General features: G+C 43.3%; 1 protein-coding gene across 1 annotated transcript; it reads left to right on the top strand.

The window, feature by feature from the left end:
• The first annotated feature begins 17 nt into the window (after positions 1-17).
• LOC307241201 (uncharacterized protein) lies at positions 18-22,868 on the top strand. The gene is made up of 18 exons (XM_080015239.1): positions 18-27; positions 889-1,017; positions 1,475-1,549; positions 1,666-1,839; positions 3,234-3,394; positions 3,524-3,712; positions 3,852-4,288; positions 4,391-4,650; positions 4,965-5,127; positions 8,971-9,082; positions 11,079-11,169; positions 14,385-14,471; positions 15,672-15,824; positions 17,450-17,579; positions 17,680-17,712; positions 18,453-18,550; positions 18,634-18,717; positions 22,698-22,868. The coding sequence occupies exons 2-18, from the start codon at positions 901-903 to the stop codon at positions 22,797-22,799; spliced, it is 2,466 nt and encodes an 821-aa protein (XP_079871365.1). The 5' UTR covers positions 18-27; positions 889-900; the 3' UTR covers positions 22,800-22,868.
• The last annotated feature ends 2,237 nt before the right edge of the window (positions 22,869-25,105 follow it).

The following is a 25,105-nucleotide window of genomic DNA, read 5'->3' as shown; positions in this document are numbered from 1 at the left end:
GACAGATTTAAAGAGCACTTGCCGCAGGTAAGATTTGCAGTTGTGCAGTCAGTAACAGCAGGAGGGGGGAGAAAAAAAAGAGCGTTAGATCATCTGTCACCCGGCGAGACTGACGTATCTCAAAAGGCTCCAACTCACACTTCTACGATACTAACAGTGGTTTATACTTCAGGGATTCCCACTTCCTCTTTCCAAGTGCTGCGCGTCTGTTCTTACAAAGGAAATAAGGAAACAACTATAACTTTCAAATGTCACAGACGCCGAGTCATTCATTATTGTATTATTGTTAAAACCCTCACCTCTTCTCTCTAATGACGATTCAGCCGCCGATTTGACTGCAAAATAAACTCCTGCACTGGCGCGCTAGCCCGGATTAGACGCGGGTGACGTCACCCGATGACGTCGGCAAGGTTGCGCAACTGATTCAGAATCAGAATCAGAAATTCTTGTATTCATAACAAATAAGTCTGTTCATATACATACCGTATTTGCATTTATTGTGCACTTGATTTGCAAAATATATAAATAAATATGGAAAGCCATTGATAAAAATGAATTTTTGTTTTTAATGAATAACCAGGTCCACTGGTCATTTTTGAAATACCGACCAAGCAGAACTTTAAATGAAATAAATATTGATGTGGGTGCTATTATGAATGCCGAAATCATCATAAAAAATGATGGGAAGGATTGAAGTATCATTTAAAGGGTTATGTGTAGTCAAAGCCAATGCAGTGTCACATTCAAACTCCTGCATTGAGGTGAGGTGTCAGCCTTAATGTCCTGTTATACTAAATGTAAAAATGAGGATGATGATGATGATGATGGATAAAACTCACTCGGCCCCTTTTTTTTTGGTGGGGGGGGGGCTGTGCTTTTTCACTGTAGCTGAGCAACGAGATGCAGCTGAGCATCATGAACAAGGTGAAGAGCGGCGAGCTGTCCATCGAGGACGCTCTGAACCAGGCCAGGCTGGACCAGAGGCAGCTCCTGCACCAGCAGTGCCAGGACGAGGAGGTCCGTCCCGCGCCGAAAGCGATAAACGAAAAACTAAAACAACAAAAAAGAAAACGTCGACAGCAAACGTTAAATAACCCCAGATTGGACATTGTCTTTGACACCGGTGCAACAAGGAAAACTACCGAGACAGTACGCGGTAGAATGATGTGACGTGGTGGCTGTTGCAACAGGTTAATCCGGTCTTCTCCAAAGTTACCTCTGAGAGTTAAAAACTCAATATGCTGCTTTGTCTCGGATGGCGTTAACTGCCAGTGTCTTTCTTCAAGTAAGACAATAAAAACTGGAAGGACAGGAAGAGGCGGTGAATCCACTTTGAAATGTGACCTGTCCCACAGACTGGGTTCCACAGACATATGCCGCCCCCGTGTGTGTAGGAAGACAACATATCGCAGTGTATATTCTTATCCTGTTGGCCGTGACACTGACCACAAGTCCTTCCTTTTGGGTGTGGCAGGTGCAGCAGTCGTCCCAGTACAACTTCAGCGTCCACAAACATGGCCGCTACCGGTGGCAGAAGCGGGTCCTTCAGGTGGGCTCGTCTCCCATGACGGGGGTTTTTACGGAAACGACCGCCGCGATCCGTCCGCCTCGCCGAAAAAACGTAAAGCCCCTCTCACGGTGATGTCCCTCTCTGCGCCCGTCCAGATTGACTTCAAAACCAAGATGATCTGCAGCATCGAGAAGGGCATCGTCAAGCGGCAGCTCCCCTTCTCGCGGGTCAAGAGCTGCGACGACAGCGTGGGCTCCAGGTTCTCCATCTCCTTCAGGGAGCATCACGACTACGAGCTGGAGGCCACGTCCCTGGAGGACAAACACAAGGTGAGCGTTTGGGCGCAGCGCCGGTTCCGCACGCGGCCGCCATCCTCAGGACGGAACCTTCCTCATCTCAGCGCCAAGGAAAGTGTGACAACGTGTTTATCAAAAAAATCATGTTTCCATCCAAATCTTCCAACTTACCACTCTGCTGCAACTTGTTGTTGTTGTTATTGTTGTTGTCATTAATTTCCCCTCTGGGATCAATAAAGTATCAATCAATCTATCTATCTATCTATCGATCTATCTATCTATCTAAAAAAAAGAAGGGTAAACTCACATTACAGTCCCACGTTTCGGAGCAAATTTTACGAGCATGCTTCGAAAAAGTCACATCACATGTTATTTGAAATTGCTTTTGTAATTGCAGATCGGCTACAGATCACATTGGCTACAGCAGGTTGCCAGTAGGAAGCGGCACAACTTGGTGCCACGTTAGTGGCAAAGGAGCTGATTTGTGGAAGTGCAAAAAAGTCAATAAAACACAGAGAAATCGGATAAAGTGCGTGTTTTATCATACGACGCCTGTTTGACAACGTTGTGGGTTTTGCGGTCGATCCACAATTTCCACATTAATGGGATGGGAAGAAAATTGCAGAAATGGAGAAATGGAAGGGTTCGGTCTGCCCACTGGTAAAGTTGAATTAGTGGAGCTTGGTTGTCGCCATTGTCTGCACGCTGCTCCGAATCGATGGCTGGAGCTTAAAATCAGCCAATAAATGTTATGGGAGTTTTGTAAATGTAAGTTTTGTTGTAGCCGTGCTTTACCCACTTGTGTAATTAAATAGGTGTAAGTTTTGGTAGAAGCCATTGGTTGCCCATTGGTTGAAATCAGTGGGTGGAGCTTGGTCGTGTCTCTTGAGGGCCCAGTGACTAAAATAAATGGCTGGAGCTTGGTAGGAGCCATTGGTCGCCAACTGGTTGAAATCAATGGGTAGAATTTAGTAACAGCCACTGTTTGCCCACTGGAAGAATTGAATGAGCAACAGTAAAGGTGCAGGAGGTAGGGCGGGTCATTCAGAAATAAGAGTGTTCCTGGTTCGATCCCCTAAATCATTTCGGCTGACAAGCTTCTCGAGAAGTGTTCTCTCTCTGCAAATGTGTTGAGGGCTTGGTGCTTGGTATACAACACCGCAGCAGTGTTTGAGTCTGTCTTTCTAACAGGGTTAAATAATTAAAAATGCAATAACCTTTCTTTTACAAAGGGAGTGGGTGGTGGTTGGATGGGCACCTCTTGTTTTGTCGGTGCCCCGATCCTCTCTTGAACCCGTTGAAGATGTAGTGCTTGTGTAACTTTTCATTCAGTGGCTCTTCATATCCTCCACCTTACCTGCAGCTTTTAGGTAGAAGTGAATGTTTCATAACGGCTTCCTACTGTTTTTTCTCGTCATTTTCCGTAGATGGTGCAGCTGGTCAACCAGATCATCTATGCCAACATATACAGCCAGGACACAGAGGGCGGCTCAGAAACCTCACACCCACAGTCTCCAGTGTCCAGGAGCATCCGAGAGGGAGTCCTGCTCCTGCACAGAGGAGGCTTGGCGTCATTCAAATGGGTGAAGTGAGGACCCGTCTCTCCTCCGCTAGCCCGAGCTTCGGCAGCTACGGCTTATACACTCGATTATAGCTTCGGTGTCCAGTGCCTGAGGAGTCAGCGCTAACTATGTGAACTAAATCTTGATTGGTCCAGATATGAAGTTCAGCTCCACCCGGGCCAGCTCGTCCTGCTCCCCCTCGGCAGACGAGCGGCGTCTGGCGACGAGGGGACGTCGCCGGTCAGCATGTCAACCGTGGTTCACCTGTCAGACGGAGACACGCGGGTGGAGAAGTCTCACAGCGCCGACACCTTCACCCTGGTCACCCACAAGAACCAGTACCAGTGAGTGAGGGATGGTTTCACGGTGATAACCGAATGGGTTTCTAACTGGTTCATAACTTGTACAATTTGCTGATCTGTGGGTTCAGCTCACATCGGCACTGGGGGAGGTTAAACTACGGCATGTCGGTGCATGTTGCAGCTTCCGGGTGCCCACAGCGGATAAGACCCAGGGCTCAGAGTCCGTCCAGGAGGATCGGGACGCGTGGGCTCGGGCCATCGATAAACTCTGCGTGAGCTGGAAGAGGAAGTCCATGTTGATGCAGATCAACGAGGAGCCAAAGACTCTGCAGGTTCACGGCTTCCCCCGAGGCGCACAGAACGCGCTCGATCTGTTTGGTGGCGGTGGTGGTGGATGGGACTTTCCACCCGGAGGCGGGAATCAGAGTGATCCTCCAGATTACGCAAATGCGGACGCCATTTCCGTCGGCGAGGATCGTTTATCGGCCGTCGGTGTGGGATGGAAGGACGACCCGCCGGCCGCTTCCACACAGCCGGTGGCTAAACCTCGCGTCCTCGCCAAACCTGCTGGTTCTGACGCTGCGGCCCTGGAACCAGACCTTCTACCGCCCTCTGCTGGTGATGCCGCAGGCTCATCCAGCCCAGCTGCTCCTACTCCTGTTCATGCTGCCCTCCCACCCCCCTCTCCTCTTCCCTCACCCCCCTCCCCTCTTCCCTCAGCCACCTCTCCTATTCCGTCACGCCCGGCTCCTCCGCCCCCACCCCCCCTTCCTCCGCCCCCACCCGTCGCCACCGCCCCGCCCCAGTCTCTTGCCGTCCCACCCTTCCCTGGGTCCGGATCCGTCTCCTCCACCCAGCTGGTGCCTGAGACCCCCAAGATCCCACCCCCTCCACCTCTACCTTTGAGATTGCGTACCAAGTCGAAGCCGGCGGCGCTGCGAACGAAGGCGTTCCACTGGGACGTAGTGAGCTCTGATAAGGTAATAACGTCACTTTAATAATTTTAATTCACCTTTAAAAAACATTTACGGCCATTTAGGAATTAAGTCCTGAAATGACAAATAGTTTCGATGAGTTTCCACGAGTTTCTGTCGCCTTAACTCAACAGGAACACAGAGAAGGTCATTTTACAGTCAACCTAGTTTTACTTCATTATTCTTGGGAAACATCAGTGTTTGAGCATTTCCCTGTTTTTGTGTCACGAGTAGAATGTTCTGATGTTTGCTCTGTAAATCCTAACTCTTGTCTTCAATAGAAATAATCATATCAACATATCTATAATATCTCTCGGCAGATCGAGAAGTCAATCTGGGCAAAAGGGAGCGCTCGGAAGATAAAAATTGACACGTCACGCTTGTTCCAGCAATTCTCTGCTCAGGATGTGGGAGTAATTGGTGTAACTGAATCAGTTAACACCACCCATATCTTGCTCAACCAGAAGGTCGCACATAACTTCAGTAAGTAACTAATCAGTATGAATGTTTCTAAGTGATGATGTGAAATATACAGTAGGCTCGGGCCCATATCTGCTAATGACCCATAATGACTTATATTCTATCAGATATTATGATAAACCATCCTTCAAAATTGAAATTGAAGATGTTCTTTTATGAACCATAATTGTAGTTTGACATGCAGTACCAACCATCAACCACGAGATGGCAGCACCTCAACTGATATTCTAACCAAGGATTATTCGAGTTTTTCCTTTAACCTTAATTCCCTTATCAAGAAGAAGCAGACTATATCACTATTTTGAGATGTGTCTACGGAGGCTTTTTTTTTTAAATTTGAATTTAAAAAATATTGTTAAAATGAGGTTAGATTGATGTATTTTCTTGGCCTGCAGGGGACACTGTGTGGCTAATCAGACTGCTGCGGTATCACTGTGCAGAGATATTGTGGCAAGGAGCAGACTCTGCTTCCCATCTAATAGATTTTCACTTTTGATCAGCTGAACGCATGTGCCCTGCATATTTAAAGGCCCCAGTGAAGGGTTTGGGAAACCTCCTTTCAGAGCCCTTCAAAGTGGAACGCCAACTGTGAAGCCAAACACATTTATTTCCCTTCCACGGCACCTAAATAGGATCAGGACCAGTTTGCACCATAATTAAAATGCACACATTCATAAAATATGGATGCCGAACAGTTCCCCCGACGGCAGGGGGTTTCCTTTCCCATAGCATTCGTAGTTTGCTCTTCTCTGACCTGGAAACCTTGCTTGCATGAGCTTGGTGACTGCCTGCGGGCGACCCCGGCGGTGCATCTTTCCGGAAAGTCAGGGAACACTGTAGTATCCCCCCCCCCCCCCCCCCTCTCTCTCTCTCCACTGGTCCAATTCATACTGATATCGTAGGCGGCTGTTTGCATCTATCTCACTCAATACAGGGAAGCAATGTAAATAGACTCGAAATGGAGTTTTGTTTCTGCAAAGCTATTCAGTGCGACAAAAACGGTCTCCCTGGTTCTCACTGATGTCAAAATGAAATGACAGGTTCAACCTGGGGCTTGTTAAAATTTTTTCACATTTTTAACATTTCATAGTACAACTTCATAGTACAAACTTACCACTCAGCTGCAGCATCTCACTGCTTAAACACAGTCCATTGGGTGTTTTTTTTTAACATTTTGAATAACACATATACTACATTTTATTTAAAAATGCTTTTTGCAATTGCAGCAATTCATCCAAAGTGCAACGTCGGCTACAGCAGGTTGCCAGTAGGAAGCGATGAAACTTCCTGTTTCTAGTCACCTACGTGACTTGATTTGTGCAAAAGAGTCAACAGAACCCCCCGAAAAAGGGGAAATTCACGGATGAAATCCTTGTTTGAGTTCCTTTTTTTCCCCCGCGTTGGCCCCTCTGCATTAAAGCACAGTGAGAAGCTGCAGCAGAGAGGTACGTTTCTCACTAAGTAAAGCAACCCCTTCCTGTTAGGCAGCATTTTAATAAGGCTTTGGTTGACAAATGGTGAACCTGTCCTTTTATGCTCATTCATGCGTGCACGTGCACACACGCGCACGCGCGCACACACACACACACACACACACACACACACACACACACACACACACACACACACACACACACACACCTGAACTTGTTTGCATGTCCGCATGTGTCCTTTGTCTGCTGTGTGTTCACAGCACCAAAGACTCCACATTGGGAGTCAGTTCGCATACAAATGTTTTCACTGGGCGACAGCAACGGAGTAGATGTTTCATCTCCGACTCAATCCGCTCGCACAGTAAGCGTGCGATCAATAATTCACCTCGGATTTCACAACTCCTAAACAGCAGCAGGTGTGAAGCCTGATAGGCTCGTGCGGAGCCGCTCCGCCGCTAACTGCACGGACGGCATCAGCGTGTGGCGGCATCGGGGGGAGCGGGTTCAGGAGCGGGTTCCTCTGGCAGGGAGGCTGGGATCTCAGACGCACGAGTGGCTCTGCATCCCGGCCCAGTGGAGGGAATGTCCTGCGGGTTGTCACGGAATCTATACAACCTGTCACGGAACAGGAAGTGCTGCAACCGACAGGAGTGCAGAGGGATCTTTGACGGATGCCAACGGCGCCTGGGCAGGTGCGGGGCTTTTTCAAAGTGTTTTCGTTGACTCGACGTGTGTCCTCGATGCACTTCGCACCCGCATTCATATTCCTGAAACATTTCCTGAATATTTTGAACATTCGGGACGGACAGGATTAAGAACGAGTACATTAGAGGGACAGCTCAGGCTGGACAGTTTGGTTGAAAAGGGAGAGAGGCGAGATTGGGTTGGTTTGGACACGTGCGTAGGAGAGACGAGAGTTACGTTGGGAGAAGGATGCTGAGGATGGAGCTGCCAGGCAAGTGGAAAAGAGGAAGGCCAAAGGGAAGGTTTAGGGATGTGGTGAGGGAGGACATGCAGGCGGTCGGTGTAAGGGAGGAAGATGCGCAGAACAGAAGGTATTTGAGGCGGATGATCCGCTGCGGCGACCCCTGATGGGAGCAGCACAAAGAAGAAGAAGTGGGAAGTACCTATACGAGGGAACCGTAAAAAGCCTGTCTTTACACAGGATAGATTCTCTCTCATATATATATATATATATATATATATATATATATATATATATATATATATATATATATATTTTATTTTTTTTTTATTTTTTTACCATTTCTCCCCCAAACCAACTTGCGGCCCAGGCTGTTTAGCGGCGGCGGCCCTAATGAATTCAGCCCGGATTCGGAATGCTCACAGCCTAATCAGAGCAGCAAGCCAGAGCTGGTGTCTAATGACGGAGAAACGTCTGGGCTGTGTGATTGAAAGCACACCTGCAGCTTCCCCCCTCCCAAAAAAACCCACAGCGGGACAGGCCCTCCATCACCGTGATCACCGCGATCTGCCGGGAGTGCCAATCAACGCAAAGAAAGCGTTTGATTAGCACTTGTGACTTTTTGGGGGGGTCTTCTTTTTCCTTTTTAGTTTTTTTGCTTAATTTTTGTCTGGAGGGTCAGATGACAAAATAACACAGACGCACTTTTTTGTGTTGCCTTTTTATTTAAAAAAAAATTTTTTTTTAGGACGTTTGAGCTCTCTAGATATTTTTTTTTCTAAGTTTAATCACCGAGCGGTGGGTGGACGGTGGATTTTGTCGGGTCTCATTTAAATGCGTGACATGAAAGCCTCCTCCGGCCCCGGAGAGGGAATTGGGAATTTGCTTTTGAGGCTTATTCCTGCTTGTTATCTGGCCCGTAACTAGTAGAAAATGGATTCACCTGTCGCTGTTTTGGAGCCGGAAGTATGGAGCGCATGCTGCCACAGCGCGGGGTGGAGCACCCGCGGAAAGCTGCGGATTGTTCCCCCCGGAACGGTGGAAAGGCGAGTGGGTGGAGGTGTTCGCTCTGCGTTCTGACCCTGGAGGGAGGAGGGGGGAAAAAGAGCAAAAATGGCTGACTAAATACTAAAAGGGGCTCCAAAGCATTCATTTTAGCCCTGACCTCTTCAACCGCCGCTCGCCACACAAATCGTGTCGGAGTGAAGTTGGTTTTTTTTCGCGCCCAGCGGTTGCGTAAGAGAGGAGCTTTTTAGGTTTAAAAAAAAAAAAAAAAAAAAAGAGAGAGAGAAAAAAAAAAGTCTCGATTTCTGATGGAATGCTAATTCGAGCATCCCAAATTGGCGCCTGAGGCAAAGTAATTAAGCAGAGCAACTTTTTTTGTCTCCTGTAAGGCTTCTTTTTCGGCGGTGAAAGAGACTCGGAAGCTTTCGTGCGCTACTGAGTGTACGGAGTTTCTAATCTACTGTCTCTCTCTCTCTCCCCTAGACATCTTCCTCAAAAGTTTCCCGGTCCAGCCGGCGGAGCTGAAGGACAAATTGTTTGTGGTTAACGAGGACGACGGCGGCCTGTCTGACGAGCAGATTGCCTCTCTGAGGAGGTGCGACAAAAAAAAATACTAAAAAGTAAAAAATAAATAAAAATAAATAAATAAAGAAATAAATAAAGGCATAAAGAGAAAAGCAAACGGCCAGATCCAAGGGTGGCATTCGCTGCACGGCGGCGGAACAGGAATTGCGCCCGCGTCGATGGCAGGCTCACAAGGGGTTTTACTAAAATGCGTAGTGCGAGACGCGGGACCGCGGCCTCCCGGCGCTAAAGAGCGGAAGCCGGGAACCTTTTACCGAGCGAGGCTTTGCTAATAAAACTTTCATCCCGAGTTATTTGCGGAGATGGAAACTATTGAGATGCACCCGGGAATATAAGGCAATATATAATTCAACCTGCGGGGAAGGTGAGTGACAAAATGCTCTTTTCCGCACGTAGCCGTTAGTTTTGTTGTCTTTTTGTTGCCGGGCTGACCTCCCGGAAGCAGCACGTGATCTAATGTGCTGTGCGTCTTCGGTGACTCGGTGGCGCCCCCTAAGTCCACACAGAGGAACTGCGCACACACAACCCGATTGTACAATTGACGCCACAATTTTTAAAAGAAATACGAATGATGATACTGAAGTTGTACATCTGATGGACTAGTATCACAGAGGGATGTCCAGTGATCGGTAATAATTATGGAGATTGTCAGTGTGTGAATCTGCCATGGGAATTAAAACGATCGATCTATCTATCTATCTATCTATCTATCTATCTATCTATCTATCTATCTATCTGTCTATCTGTCTATCTATCTATCTATCTATCTATCTATCTATCTGTCTATCTATCTGTCTATCTGTCTGTCTGTCTGTCTGTCTGTCTGTCTGTCTGTCTGTCTGTCTGTCTGTCTGTCTGTCACCCACCATCTGGTGTAATAATTAGAAAAAATAATTATCTATCAAATTATACATCATTTTTATCAAGGAGTTTTTTTCACTTTTCAGTGACTTATTTCCAAATGTCGACATCCCAGGTTCAGGTAAAAATCCGGCCCAGTAAATTGAGCCAACCGCCTAGATTTGCTACCGAGGACGATACAAAGGCACCAGCACACACATGATCAGCTGGAGCCGTGCATGTGGGTGGAGCGAAAACACGGCAGGTCTCTCTGACTTTCTGAACCCGGAATTGTTCCCTACTGCTCATTTTAACTCTTCCTGGAAGAGACACACCAATTGTGGTGACATCAAAATGCTATGTAATATGTTGCTAATATAAAACATCATAATTCATCATTGGTAGTGCAGAAGAATCCACGTTCAACAATCGCGTCGATGAACACATTGGATTTTTTGGCACTTTAATTCATACCATGGATAAACACCTGTGTTGGTGAATGGTCCTGACCACGTTACGTCACGTAAACACTTTTCTATCTATCTACCTTTAAAGCAAACCGCGCCGGCACCCCTCTGGTTAAAAAATATTTATTCCATGAAAGATACACTGTATATTTTAATGTTCCGGGGCTCGCGGCCTGAGGAATAGGATCTATGAGAGAGAACCGGTCCCCGCAGACGCTACAATATTGATGAATGCAGGTACTCCAGCAGCACAGATACACTGTGGATCATGAAAAAGTGAACCGCTTTCGGTTTAGGGTTAGGATGCACTCTAACCACAGGGAGGAGCTTCAAACTCAGTGCTCTTTTGCAGCTCCTTATAGAACCTGACGTAGACCATGGAGGTGGATTTGACTTTTAATCACCTGGTTACTGCAGCGAGGGGGGAAGTATTTTAGTGATCCAAATGGAAAATCTATTTAAATAATGAAATAGTGGTGATATATCCGACTCTATTTCTGTTTTTCTTGAGTCAAGACCAAAACAACAACAATAATCCAATAACCCAGCCCTTGTGTAGGGCCACAAACAATTTGTAAGAAAATAAATAAAAAATAAAAGTCTTTAAAATGCAGCATTTGCATCATTTTCCCATTTGTGCGACGGATAAAGCAGCGTGATGCTGTTGTTTTGTGTGTTTGTTTGTTTGTTTTGTTGCAGGTATGTTCCGACTGCGGACGACGTGGAAATGTACAAATCCCACAAGGGACCGGTGGACGAGCTGCACATTGTGGACCGCTACATGATGGAGGTATCAGGTTTATTTAAACAAAAATGTTTTACTTTCTTACATGGATTCACATTCAAATTTAAAAACGCTCCTTATAATTGCTATCATTTCGTCCTGTTCCACTTACAGAACGGTATCTACAATTTTTCGCACATTTACGTGACGTTTTGCCTTTCTGCCGTCAGTGATCGAATGACAAGAGAAGCAACAATTTGAAGTAAATTGCAAAAATAAAAATGGAAAATAAATGGAAAAGCCATAAATGGGTCTGAAAAGTGGAGCCCACGGGTCATTCAAAAGCCTGTCAAAATGAACACATTTTAGGGATTTCAAAGCAGTAAATGTATTCAGCATGGAGGGTTGTAGGGTTGGGTCTGGGTCAGTATTTGTTGATGAATTTACCCAAACAGGAGAGGGCTGCAGAAAGGAGGTCTGGATGCTGCTGCGTCTGTGAGTGAAGCGCAAAGGGGGGTGGTGTGGAGGGTCAGCGATCAGGGTCAGGGTTCGTTTTATTCCCTCCATCACCACCAGTATCAGCCAAACGGACAATGACGTGCATTAGAGACATTGAGATAGACAGCTAGAGGGGTACTGAGCACTAGAATTTTTCTTTCACATTCATTTACAAAATCGGCTGTAATCGGCTATGATCAAATCGGCATTACAGATAATGAGTATGACTCAGCATGGCCACCTACTGGTAGAAATCAGCAGACATCAGGCTCTCTACATCCACTTAGTAAATTAACGGGCGGTCCAATCCCAAGCATCAACCACAAACATGGACGGTGAAACCGCATGCCCGTTTTTCAAAATTTTCGGAATCGAGACCCGCCCCCTCGCCCAATTCTTGGCATTGTTCTAAACTGTGGGTGGAGTGAGGCTCAAAAGCCAAGGGGTTGAAATGACTCTTTAACAAACAATCTGAGAGGCCAATTCACAAAAGGATTGCAGCCGCTAAACCCGTGCAAATAACAGAAAAGGCAACCGTCTCATTCACGAAGCACACGCAAACAGTGAAATGCACCCCTAACTGGCTGCCATGCAAATAGCGTCTCGGTGCGGCGTGGTTATTTGCGCATATTTCAGTTAGGTGTTATTCATACATTTGGTGCAAAATTGATCCCTTTCAATGCAAATGAGCCTCGTTGCAAAAAAACGTCCAATTCACAAACAGCTGCGGCAATGGCCACATGGGATAATAATAAGAAGACACCTTCTTCCGAAAATACGACGTACAATATGGATTCCTCGGCCGTGATCAGAGGGGGTTTTGAGTTCACGTGGTGCTTAATGATACATCTGCCTAAATGCTCCTGCAAAACATGATCAGCTTGAAAAGCCAAGTGCTACTTGAATTAGATTTGAAAACTGAAAACGCAAAAAAACAGAGCCGCTGGGACGCTGTCAATTGCAACGCAGGAGGCTTTGAGAATCCAAATCTATTCACGCTACTAAAGGTCATACACATTTCTTGATATCTTGATAATAATAGTCCAAATACCACAAATGCCAACGACTAAGTCATGTGTACTTGTGATGCACAGGAGTGAGATGATTCCAATGATCCATCAGGGAAAAGGCGAATTCAGAGAATCAATAAGCATCGTCCGCGCAAGACTTATTTACTGTTACTGCATAGTGTGGAATTTTTTCTGATGGAATGAGAGCACGGAGAATCAGTGAAAAAATGGTACGCCGGTGTCAGCGGGCTTGACCTTATCTCCTCGTAGATGAGCGGATTGATGCCGCTCCGCCGCCCACGCCGTCATTCTGTCGTTCCTGTAGTGTAGACGCGTGGACGTGTGGAGCATCTTCTATCTCCGTACGTCGTTGTACGTTGTTTGCGTGTTTTTAAGTGGGTGTGAAGGGTAAATTACTTTCGCGGACAATTGCTTTGGTCAACAAGAGGATTTTATGTCCGTCCTGTGTTATAGACGTGTGATAACAGAGAGCAGTAGATGCACTTTTGTACTGCAAGAGAGTTCAGCCCGGGCCGGGAAAATGTATTAGGGGTAAAGGGCTGCAAGGATGACTGAAAACACTAACACCGTCTAAGACCTTAAATTATAGCCCCAAACGATAAGGTAGATAAGAACACTAATCCCAATATCTGTCCATCGGCTGTCTCCTCGTTTGACCAGGGAGCGTGCAGCTCTTCTAGGCTCCGGCGACACCTAAGCGTCGTTGGCGAGATGCTCCGGCGTCCCAGAGTCATTTATAAGGGGCAGGCGGCGACACAGAGTACGACTCGGCGGCTCAGCCAATTGTTTCGAGGTGTCAGGCCTTTAGGATTTTCGTTAAATCCGCCAGTCGACAGATGGGACCCGAACGTAGTAACAACCACGGCCCCCAAAGTGTCTAAATCGGAGGAAATATGTTGAAATAGGTTGCCTAATGCAGTGTTTCCAACCTCTATTACGATTAAATAATCCCACGGCAAACTTCTGTCCTGTTAACAACTTAAAACATCAGAAACATGTATAATTGTGCTTATTATTATGGCCTATACTAGTAGTGATGCAAGAGTCACAAATGATTCATTCTTGGTGAACAAATACTTTTAATGACTCTGGATTCGGGCATGAAATGAGTGGGCGAGCGAGTCAACTCTCAAACTGAAAATATTTACCGGGAATTCAATCAAAACCCAAGAAAAAACAGGCTAATTTGGCATAATCCATGACTTTTTTTTACTCTGGGCTTCAACCCCAAATAATTGATTTTGACAGAATTAAATGATTCTTGTGAGAACTCCACTCACAACTGAGAGGCAAACCCGTCCTCTGACTCTCGATCATCGTTCAGGAAGTCCTCCCTCGCTCACCGCGCGTCGCGCCGACTGAATCAAACGATCAAAGAGTGGGGAAAATGGAACGACTCTTTTTACTGATTGAATCGTCCGGAACAAAATCTCAGAAAACAGTTGAACCTTTTCATCGTTACGAATTGTCCTCACTTAACCGAGCGAAATGTATTCTGCTGGAACTGATATTCTGTCTGGAACGGATGAATTAGATTCATTAGTGCAGCCTTGCCCTTTAGATCTTGCAACACAAGGATTCACTTGCGTTCTTTTTGCGGGGTTTGAAAAACCTGTGGTCGGAAAAACACCGGCGTAATGTTATGATAATTGCACTCTCTGTGCGTGTGTGTGCGAATATGCCGTCTCTTTCCCTTTCGCCAAACACAATATTTTGTTTCCGATGTCTCCCCCCCGGCCCCGGGGCGACCAGATGTGCAACATCCCGTACCTGAGCGCCCGCCTCGACCTGCTGCTGACGCTCCGAGAGCTTCCTGTCAGCATGGACGACCTGCAGCCGGTGAGCCGCCCCGCCCTCCCCTTCCCTCAGCGACCCCGAGCCAGAGGTTTAATTCCAGCAGAAGTCGAAGCGTGTGAAAAGTTTGTTTCGTCCCCGGCGACGTGAAAAGGTTACGCCCCCGCCCGCCCCCCCCCACCAAACCCACCCCCCCACCCCCAACCCCCTCCCCGAATCTCCCGCCAGACGAGGTGAAACGTCGGAAAAATGCAAATTGATCCCGTAATGCAAATGCTAATGCTCAGATACATCACAGGTTTTTAGACGTAAATGAAAAGGACATCTAGGGCGGGAGAGTGGGATTAATGCTTGGAAAGGTTTTTTTTTTTTTCCTTTTTATTTTTTAAATGAGATTTGAAGTGCTCTCTCCTCAATTTGAGGGATGGTTAAAACTTTTAAGCGAGAGATTGGCAGAAGCACTCAAGAATAGCTCTTCATTTGAGAAGGAAATGGAAAAGCATACAGCAAATAAATGTACCCTTTTTGAAAAAGACCATAACAAATACACTGTACACACTGATGAAATACACTGATTATATATAAATGAATAAAAAAAAACACACATTACCTATGTATTCCCAAAATGTACTCTCATTTGGTTGAAGCACTGAAATGTGATCATTTTACTATGTTGGTCCGTTTCATTGTTTACATTTAATCTAAAGATCTAGATCGATAGATGGATAGATGAATAGATAGATGGATGGATGGATGATAGATAGACAGATAGACAGATAGACAGACAGACAGATGGACTTTGTGGTTCTACAGAATAGTTAAAGGACTCTAATTTAAACGTTTAAAAAAACGTTTAAATTAGAGAACAGTTTAAAATAATAATAATAATAATAATCCTAATAATAATAATAATAATAATAATAATTAATAACAATAATAATAATAATAAAAACAGTTTGATCAATTTTAACAAACTGCTTTTTCTCGAAACACACCATGTTAGATAAACTTGACACAATTACTTACAGATCATAATCTTGCAAAACATCAAAGCTCCCGATGAGGGATATTCCACATTTAATGAGGTGAGACAAGGTGTTGTGAGATAAGATAACAGGCTTTATAATGCAAAACGCCGAAGCCCGGGGCTATTTTTACCAGCCAGAGCCGCGTTCCGCGCCTGACTCCCTCCTGGCGCTGCCGGGACGGCAGAGAGATGACCCGGCTGTTCTGTTTGTCTTGCAGCTGATCAGCCAGAAGAGCCGGATGTGCACGCAGCTCTACCACTCCGGCTCCTTTGTCTCCGTGCTGGAGTACCTGCTCGCCGTGGGCAATTACCTCAACGAGAACTCGGGGAAGGGAAAGGCCAAGGGATTCCGCCTCTCCTCCTTAACCAAAGTAAGGCCCCCGGCCGCCACCGCCGCCACCGCTGCCACCACCGCCCGACCTTCTGACGGAGCGCCAGCCACGCGGGGCCAATAAGACCACTCAGTCATTGATATACACGGCAGGGTTTTCTTTTTCTGTGTGTCTCCCTAAAATTCCACTACTCTACTGCGGTGTGTCGTTCGTCCATGGCGGTCGTCCATCCAGGCGCTTTGATGGGCGTTGCTGTATGATACCCCGTTTATCAATATCCACATCCAATAATAATCATAGAATAGAATGTAATGACTTTCTGACTAACTGGATTGAACCAGATATTCCAGCTTGCATTTGTGAAAGGCTGGTACAGGAAAGGAAAATCTGTACTTTATTAACTGGCCCAGGTCCTGATTTCCCCCCTGGGATTAGTAAAAAAAAATCTTGAAATCATATCTGGGCTTATCTTAGGTCTCTGGGGGTCTTCAAACTACCACTGCTTGGAACGGGCTTTTCATATCCTTGAACAAACTTACCGTACATTTATTTCCTTGTTCTTTAGTGCGGAATTAGTTGCCAAACACAGCGTTTCTGGATGATTTTAAAGTATGAAGTATGGCATTTCTCAATCTACATCGATTTTTTTGTTTCCAGCGCTGCTTGAAGTCGTCCATCTCTTAATGGGAGGATTAAAGAATGAAGGCTCCTAGCAAATATGTAAAAATCTCCTCTGCCCCATTTAATGAAGCTGGGCTCTCATTTCCCCTCAGAGGTGTTTTGAGCTCTGATTCAGGGGTAGTTTGTCAAAACAGACGCTCTTAACACTAATAGCTGAGGGTATGAAAAAAAAAAAAGGAGGCTGACTAATCTTGAGCTGGATTTTTCTGTTTATGAGAGTCGATACTCTCCGCATGTCGAGTTTTCACAATCCTCTGGGTCTGGGCCCAGCCTCAAATTGGTAAACAAGACAACCTAGATAAAAAAAAACATGAATGCATATCACAAGATGAGAGAGATCCTTCTCATGCAGCAATTATTTGGACCCAGCAAGAATGCAAGATAATGACACATATATAAGAACAGCTTTCTGTAGATAAATGTATATAGATTTTCATTATATTTATTGTTATAATAATAATAATAATAATAATAATAATAATAATAACAATAATAATCATCATCATCATTATCATAAATATTGCAAAACATGAAATGCAAAACATAAATAAAATGATCAATTCAATTTATTGTGCACATACTTTGGACCAAATTGGGACGGTGAGCTCAAGGTTCGCATAAATTAAATGTCCACTTCTAATGCATAAAAGTAATAAAATTACAAGGACGTTTTTCTATACCATTTTGTACCATTTATCATTTTTTACACAGTTCCTACACAGGAATCCAAGGTGAACCTTTGGCTGCGTTGATGAAAATACACCTAAATGCACAATCCTTTGTGTGCCAGGGAACAAGCGCAGAGACATATTCTTCTCTGAGCGGGAGGGTAAACACAATCGATAAATCACCTCTACTCTGCCACTGCCCTTGGACAGGGAAGCTAGTTTGCTTTTCTTCATTTTTTTTCCATTCCGTGTACCAGTGGTCACAGCAGGCCTTGCCCTGCATTGCTGTTCAACGTTCCCCTTTCCTGTTCCCAGCTCTCGCAGCTTCGCAGCAGAGACCGAAAGTTCACCTTGCTCCACGCCCTTGTGGAGCAGATCCTGTCGTATGAACCGGGCTTGGTGGCGTTCGTCCAGGAGTTGGCGGAATTCGAAGCGGTCCCCGGAGGTATAAACCTGATCAACCCTTTATCAAAGTTTGAAATACTGTGTCAGGATACTTTATTTTCATCGAGTGAACCATGCTATGTGTGTGTTTCTTGGTTCAGCATCCATCAAAGGACTGACGGCCGAAGTGGACGGTGAGGAGATTGAATTTTACTACTCTGTGCTGAGATCAGTGGAATAAAGATTATTATTAAAGTATTATTACTATTACATTATTATAACTATAACACTATTATTACCATTACATTACACTAGCATTACTATTGCATTACTATTACTATTATTAGTATATTACATTATTATTTCTATTACACTATTATTACTACTACATTACACTAGTATTACTATTGCATTATTATTACTATTATTAGTACATAACAGTATTATTACTATTACATTATTAATATTACTATTATAAGTACATAACAGTATTATTACTATTACACTATTATTACTATAACACTATTATTACTATTGCACTATATTTGCTATTACATTATTATCACTATTGCATTACACTATAATTACTATTACATCATTATTATTACATTATTAGTACATTACAGTATAATTAATATTTTATATTACATGGGCATTGAATAATAATAATAATAATATTATTATGACAGTACTATTACAGCACTATTCCTGAACTTCAGGGGATTAATCAAGTCTTATTTGATTATTTTCCTTCATTAAAAAATACCCTATGTACGTCAGTCTCATTCCCTGTGCGTCGTGGCGACCAAACGGTTTCCCGCCGTCAAAATGCTTTGTTTTTAAAGAATCCCACCGGCGACAGTTTGGTTTAAAGTGGCCCTTAGCTCCAGCGGTCAAACATGGCAGACGCTGACTGAAGTGTGTCACCTTGCAGTGCTGAAGAACGAGTTGCAGAAAGTCATCCAGTACAAGAAGACCTACAAAAAACGAGAGGCGGGAGATCAGCACCACAACTTCTCCAGAGACTTGAAGGTAAAGTACGCGTAAGATCGCCCATCGGCAGTTTCCACCATTTAACATCGCCAAAGAGCAACTCAACCAACCTCTCTCTCCAGGCGGCGGTCGTGAAGCACAAAGCCGATCTCTCTGTGCTGACAAAGAAGTGTGAGGAGATGAAGAAGCTCTACTCTGCCATATTGGTAAATCCCTGAGTTATTATTTCGGTGTCTGTGTCGCGGAGTTAAATTCGCACCCAATTTCGGCCGTGTCCAAAACACCTTGTTTTCAATTGATTCTCACGTTATCTCCGCACCCTCCGCGGCCGTAGGGGCAATATATTTCAGAGTGACGTGTCTTCAAGGTCACTTCTTCTTTTTTCCAAACCGACATTCCTTCAGGCCTGACTCGGTCTCAGAAGATCCGGGCGTCGGATAAGAGCGGAATAAAGCTGATTTCCGCTGATTTTCAGCGCTGACACCTGTTATTTCTGTGCCGAAGGGGCGCCGAGGGCTCCAGTAATGTCTCCTCGAGTGAATATTTGTGAGAGGATTTCGCCCAGTCCCTTGAATCCGTCCCATTTACTTCAAATTAATCACAGGAAAGTATTGTGAGTGGCAATTACTAAATATCTTGATTGCAAATCAGAATTTTGTTGTTCATCGAGTCGCTTTCGTAGAGTCCACCAGGGCTTTAATCATCCTGTATGTAATAACGCAACCATGATAAAAACAGAATAGAATAACATACCATTAGCTGGGTAATTTACATTGCCAATTATAATCCATACTGTACTCCATTTACTGTATATGCCTCCACCCCTCTCCTTTTCTCCATCATTCAGGTTCACAGTTTGTTTTTAAATACCTACAACGTAAACTCATGGATGTACACATTTGTCGAGAGCACTATTTTTTTTACTATTTATTATTATAATAATAATTAAAATAATAATAATAATAATATTTTAATAATAATTATTATCATTATTAATATCAATAATAATGATAATAATAATAATAATAACAATAATAATAATAATAATAATAATAATAATCAATCAATCAATCAATCAATAACAATAAAATAAAATAATTATACATATATATATATATATATATATATATATATATATATATATATATATATACTGTATAAATATATCCGTATATATTATTGTTATTATATTTCATTATATTTTCTCGCAAGAAAACCTTAGAATTTGTATTTTAAAACATGATGGACAAATTCATCCAGCAGCTTTTTCTGATATCTAAGTCCCAGGTTGATGAAGTCACCAGATAAATGAATAGCTTTTTTTTCCTGCAGATCAGGCTTAAACACCGCAGTGTGTAATACTTGACATCCCTTGAATATTCTTTCTTTCGCCCAGAACGAGTATACTTCAGCTGCAGATTAATCCGAGTCATCGCCAGATAAAGTCTTCACTCGATACTATATCTTGTGCTCCATCTAGATTCTCGCTGAGCTCCCGCTCCACACAATCAATATCCCAGTGTTTTTTTTTCTAGGCCCTCCCTGGAGCTGATATCATCCTTTAGAGCAGTCCACTGTATTTGAGCTCTGGGACTTGTTAGGATGAGGTGAGGTTGGGGTCTGGTAGGGAATCGCATTAAACCAGATCCACGATTAGATTCCTGCCGACTATAAAGTTTGGGAAGAGAGAGGGATACACTGCAAGGTGAGCTATACTCGGCTACAGAGTGTCCTGCGTATATCATGGAATTAAGAGACTGGCCCCTCGACCTACAACAATAATTAAAGAGAAACGCAACATAAGCTATCGATGGATAGGTTGTGTTGATCTATTATGGTCAGATATGGGATACAGGGAGCGTCTTGGCTTTTGCGTAGTCCGTTGTGATTGCATTTGACAGAAAGCCTGAAAAGAAGGAGCTGGTGTTGTCATTTCTCCTTTAAAATCTTTATGTTTGCCTCCTCATGGCCGGTACACAATTCACCCATCAAGAGTCTTTTGGCACCAGAGTCCTCCTGAGTCGTCTTGAGGCTTCTGTTCTGCTTATTGTGTCGGTTATTTATAAGCTCCCGAAAATTGAGGGAAAACATTAGAATTGTACTCAAAGTCTTGAGTAACATATACTCTAAAATATATACAGTATATATATATATATATATATAAAATATACTGTATACCGTCCACACATTTTTTTCATGCCAACAACGACTAAACAACGACAATTTTTGATTCTGGCTGTTTATTATCATTATAACCATTGTTTGAAATTTCCCAAAATCCGTCACTCTTTTCAAAATCAAAATCAAAATCCGTCACTGTTTTCAACCGAAGCACTGACCGCCGCGATACGTTACGTTGCGGCTCTGTCACACAGCTCCTCCATTGAACTGAGTGACCTCCAGCAGAGCCGACGGACCAACGCGTGTCAATCATGCATAAGGCGTAAGACCATGTGATTACGTTCTAAAGACACATTCAGTACACATGGGCACCAAATAGCAGCCCCTAAAGGAAGATACAGAAACTACACCAACGTGGCCAAACGCGATGGTTTCTCCAAGACGCGTCTTTTGTCGCAGGGGCGTCTTGCGGGTCCTTTTGTAGCTGAATTTTTGTCCATACTGCGCAAACTAAAATGAAAAAGGGTTTGTAGGAATAAGCAGTGTCGTTCTGGGGGATTGAACAGAGACTGACAGTCCAGACCGGAAAGCCTCTTTGGGGGGGTTTGAAATCCCAGCAGCCTTCGAGGAAACAGCGAACTGAATGGTGTAGATCAACAGCATTTTTGAACGGCTGTTGATATATAATTTATATCAGCATATAATATATATAATATTCAAGATTCAAGAGGTTTATTCATCACATACATATACATACTTTCATACATACAGTATATGCCCGTGAAATGTCAATGCTACGCACCCGGTGATTACACACAATATGTTCTAGACTGAACACAGTAGCTACCTAATAATTTCTACTTGACTAACTAACTGATTCCTAAAACGTAATGCAGTAAGTCGAATACTGTAGAATAAAATAAAATATTTAGAATAAAATTAAATAAAATTAAATAAGAACTCAAGGGTAATGCAGGGTGGGGGTACAAAATAGATAAAAGGAATAGGCTTATGTATATGGGATAGCCTTATGTATATGGGATAGCCTTATGTATATGGGATAGGCTATTTATGTATATACAGATATGTGCATTAAAGTGGCATGTGAATAAAGTGAGGTAGTGTTTGTGAGATATATTAAATATACATAAATATATAAATATATAAATATATATATATATATATATATATATATATATATATATATATATATATATATATATATATATATATACACTATTATACTCATTGTGCCTTTAACCCTACTTCCCTACTGGAGTTTTATTTAATGTACAAGGATTATTTGTATTGAAAGGACCTTTCTTCCAGAAAACCTGCCGTCGAATAACACCTTTTGTGGCATTGAGATCTTAACCTTCTGCACGACTGAGAAAAAAAAAGTCCTCCACTGCATATGGGCAACAATACTTATATGCTCTGAATATAAATACAAATCTGTCAAATCTCTTTCCTGTCAAAATTTTCGATTAAATTTGACAAGAAACTTACTATCAAACTTACCACCGCTGTGAAGACACCTATTTTTTTCCATCCTTTGAGTACGGTTATCACTTCAAATCCCCCCTATCTTTAATCTCGCCATTTCAGAACATCCGTGTCCTCCAGCGTAGATTGGTACTGTAGATATGATGGATGGATAACGTACAAAAACAACAAAAAGACGGAGAAAAAGTGTTGAGAGAGAGTTTGGCATTCACAAGCATGTATTCTGCACCTGAATCGATATTGGACCTCCATCTTCAAGGAGTTAGATAGAGAGACAGACGGACGGGAGGACAGACAGACAAAGAGACAGATAGACAGATAGATAGATAGATAGATAGATAGATAGATGACCTTAATAGCATTTAAATGATTTAGATAAATATAAGAATAAATTAGACAGTATGCTGTACGTCTAAGATGGTTTGCAAAATCTAAGATTCAGCAAAGTGCTGTTAGATGACGATTATATATATATATATATATATATATATATATATATATATATATATATATATTTATTTGCTACCGCCTACTCCTAATTTTCATTTTTTTTGTCCAGGTTAAATTTGGTGAGCCGATGGATCAGGACTCTCGGGAACTCTTCGGCTTGGTCTGCCACTTTATCCACGACTTCAAGACAGTCCACGCCACATTTCTATGAGTTGTATTCACCTCTCTGATTAAGAGGCCTGAGTCCAAGATTTGAAAAATAAATTAAACAAACCAAATGGAGGCCTATTTGAATGTGAGTAAGCAAACCATAGTTTGCATAATAATAATGCATATGTTCTGTAATGTATTAAAGGGTGTGTTGACTACTGACAGAGGCTCAGAAAGTTTTTCGACAAGTTTTATCCTCCGACAGGAAAAAGAGTCAAATGGTCCCAGCATTTCAACTTAATAACACACACCTGTCACTGGAATTTTGATAGGAATCCATATCAAATTGATGCGAAATGATAGCAATTTCAGTAAAAATAGATGATGTCAACATCTCGCTGTTTATACTCATCGATGGAGGATCAGGTCACAACCCAAGTTGGCGTGACGCTGCCTTTCAGTGCGGCCGTCACAGGTTCGAGTCCAGATTTTGCCATCCGAGTCACTGCTATTGTTGGTAGGTCTCATCGGCTCAAAGACATAAGTCGCAGAATGCTGAGAGAGCTTTTGAAGGGCAGCACCCCAAAGGTGTGTTTAAAAGCAAAGAGATAAGTCGCTGGATGAGAATTTCAGTGTTGAAGGACGTGAGGGTTCGATGCCAGGTGACAAAATGGCAATAAATAAATAGAATAGAGCTGATTATAAACAATAAATATAAGCCTAAAAATGACCAAGAAACAATGAAGATTACCCTAGAAAAACAACCGCAGACAGGAAAAATTGGTATCATCAATTATCAATTCATTATCAAAAATACAGTATCATTGAGGAAACTGCACCCTTTGGTGATAAACCTGTGGGCTGTGGCCCCGTTGGGGGACAGTGTTTCTTCCAGTGCTCGGAAATGGCCGTTGAGATCTCCCATATGAAGAAACATCTGTTTATGCTCCACTGTGGAATCAGCCCAAACGCATCCGGCCACTGGAGCCTCCTTCCCAGGGTGGGATCGGCCACTTTTGGGAGAGACTGAGTTTTTTACACAGGTGGGGGATTTTAATCAGAGAACCGTAGTCGCTTCTGTGCTTTCGTAACAGGAAACAACCTGACGAATAACCAAAGTGAAAGGTTGGGGAAATATTTGAAAAGTGTGTTAAATTCCAATTTGTCAGTCCTGTAGTTAGTTGTTTTCCCCATTTAAAACAATTTCTCTCTTTTCTTTACACCGTTGATGGAATAAAGCTATGGCTAGAGACCCAAGGTTCACAAATTCCTAGGAGAATTCTTTGGATTGCATTTACGTAGATTCATTATATATATATGTATTTATTTATATAGATTATATTATATATCATTTCATTTATATATTTACAGTATATAAAGTCAAAGCTTCTCTCTTTGTCAATGCTTGCTTAGTGTGTGTGTGTGTGTGTGTGCGTGCGTGTGTGCGTATGTGCGTGCGTGTGTGCGTGCGTGTGTGTGGTCAGGCAGAGGTTTTGGGAATTCCCTATTAAACCGAAGTAGCCGGATGTTCGCTAAATCTTTTAAGGACAACCTCCAAAGAGATACCAGACAAATCAGGACGGATATTATAGCATTGCAGGCCCGGCAAGGGACGAAAAATGTATATTCAGATTCAAGATTCAAGATTCAAGAGGTTTATTCGTCACATACATATACATACTTTCATACATATATGCAGTGAAATGTCAACGCAATGCACCCGGTGATTACACTCAACATGTTCTAGACTGAACACAGTAGCTACCTGGAAAATAATTTCTACTTGACCAACTAACTGATTCCTAAAACGTAATGCAGTAAGTCGAATGCTGTAGAATAAAATAAAATAAAATAAAATAAAATACCGAGTTATACTCCATCCAAAACCGAATGACTCAAATGCACTATGACGGATGGACCCAAGCTCCTTTTAACTTTAGAAGCAGAGGAACTTTAAAGTGCCGTCCATCGACCGACGGCGCCGGGGGTAAATCCAAAACAGGGAAAACCCTGATGAATGGAATCTGGGGTTCAGCGGTAATATCAGTCCCTCCGCCTCTCCGGCGTTTGCTCGGGGGAGGCTTCTCACTCTAATTCCACCTGTTCTTTGATTCAAGCCCCGTTAATCCACCTTCAAACAAGGCTAATTAAGACCATTACACAAAAGTTATCGACCCCCGTCTGTTTTCCTTTCAACGGTGCAAAGCAGCAGAATCTACAATACCCTTCATTCACAGCTGCTTTGTATAGAATCAGCCCTCCCAACACCTTTCAATCACACAAAGCCGTACCTCATGTACGACGAGGCTGAAATAGTCACTAAACACAGAGTGCATACGCGTCTTTCCTTTCCTTTTCAACTGACTG

Source organism: Zeus faber, assembly GCF_960531495.2.
Source record: "Zeus faber genome assembly, chromosome: 15".
NCBI classification, from domain to species: domain Eukaryota; kingdom Metazoa; phylum Chordata; class Actinopteri; order Zeiformes; family Zeidae; genus Zeus; species Zeus faber.
This window is presented reverse-complemented; position numbering and strand designations above follow the sequence as displayed.

Excerpts from the sequence above, each read along its gene's own strand:
- LOC307241201 (XM_080015239.1), top strand. The coding sequence starts at position 901 with ATGCAGCTGAGCATCATGAACAAGGTGAAGAGCGGCGAGCTGTCCATC. Across the intron at positions 17,580-17,679 it reads ATTCGAAGCGGTCCCCGGAG|CATCCATCAAAGGACTGACG; the intron begins GTATAAACCTGA and ends TTCTTGGTTCAG. Across the intron at positions 18,551-18,633 it reads ACTTCTCCAGAGACTTGAAG|GCGGCGGTCGTGAAGCACAA; the intron begins GTAAAGTACGCG and ends CTCTCTCTCCAG.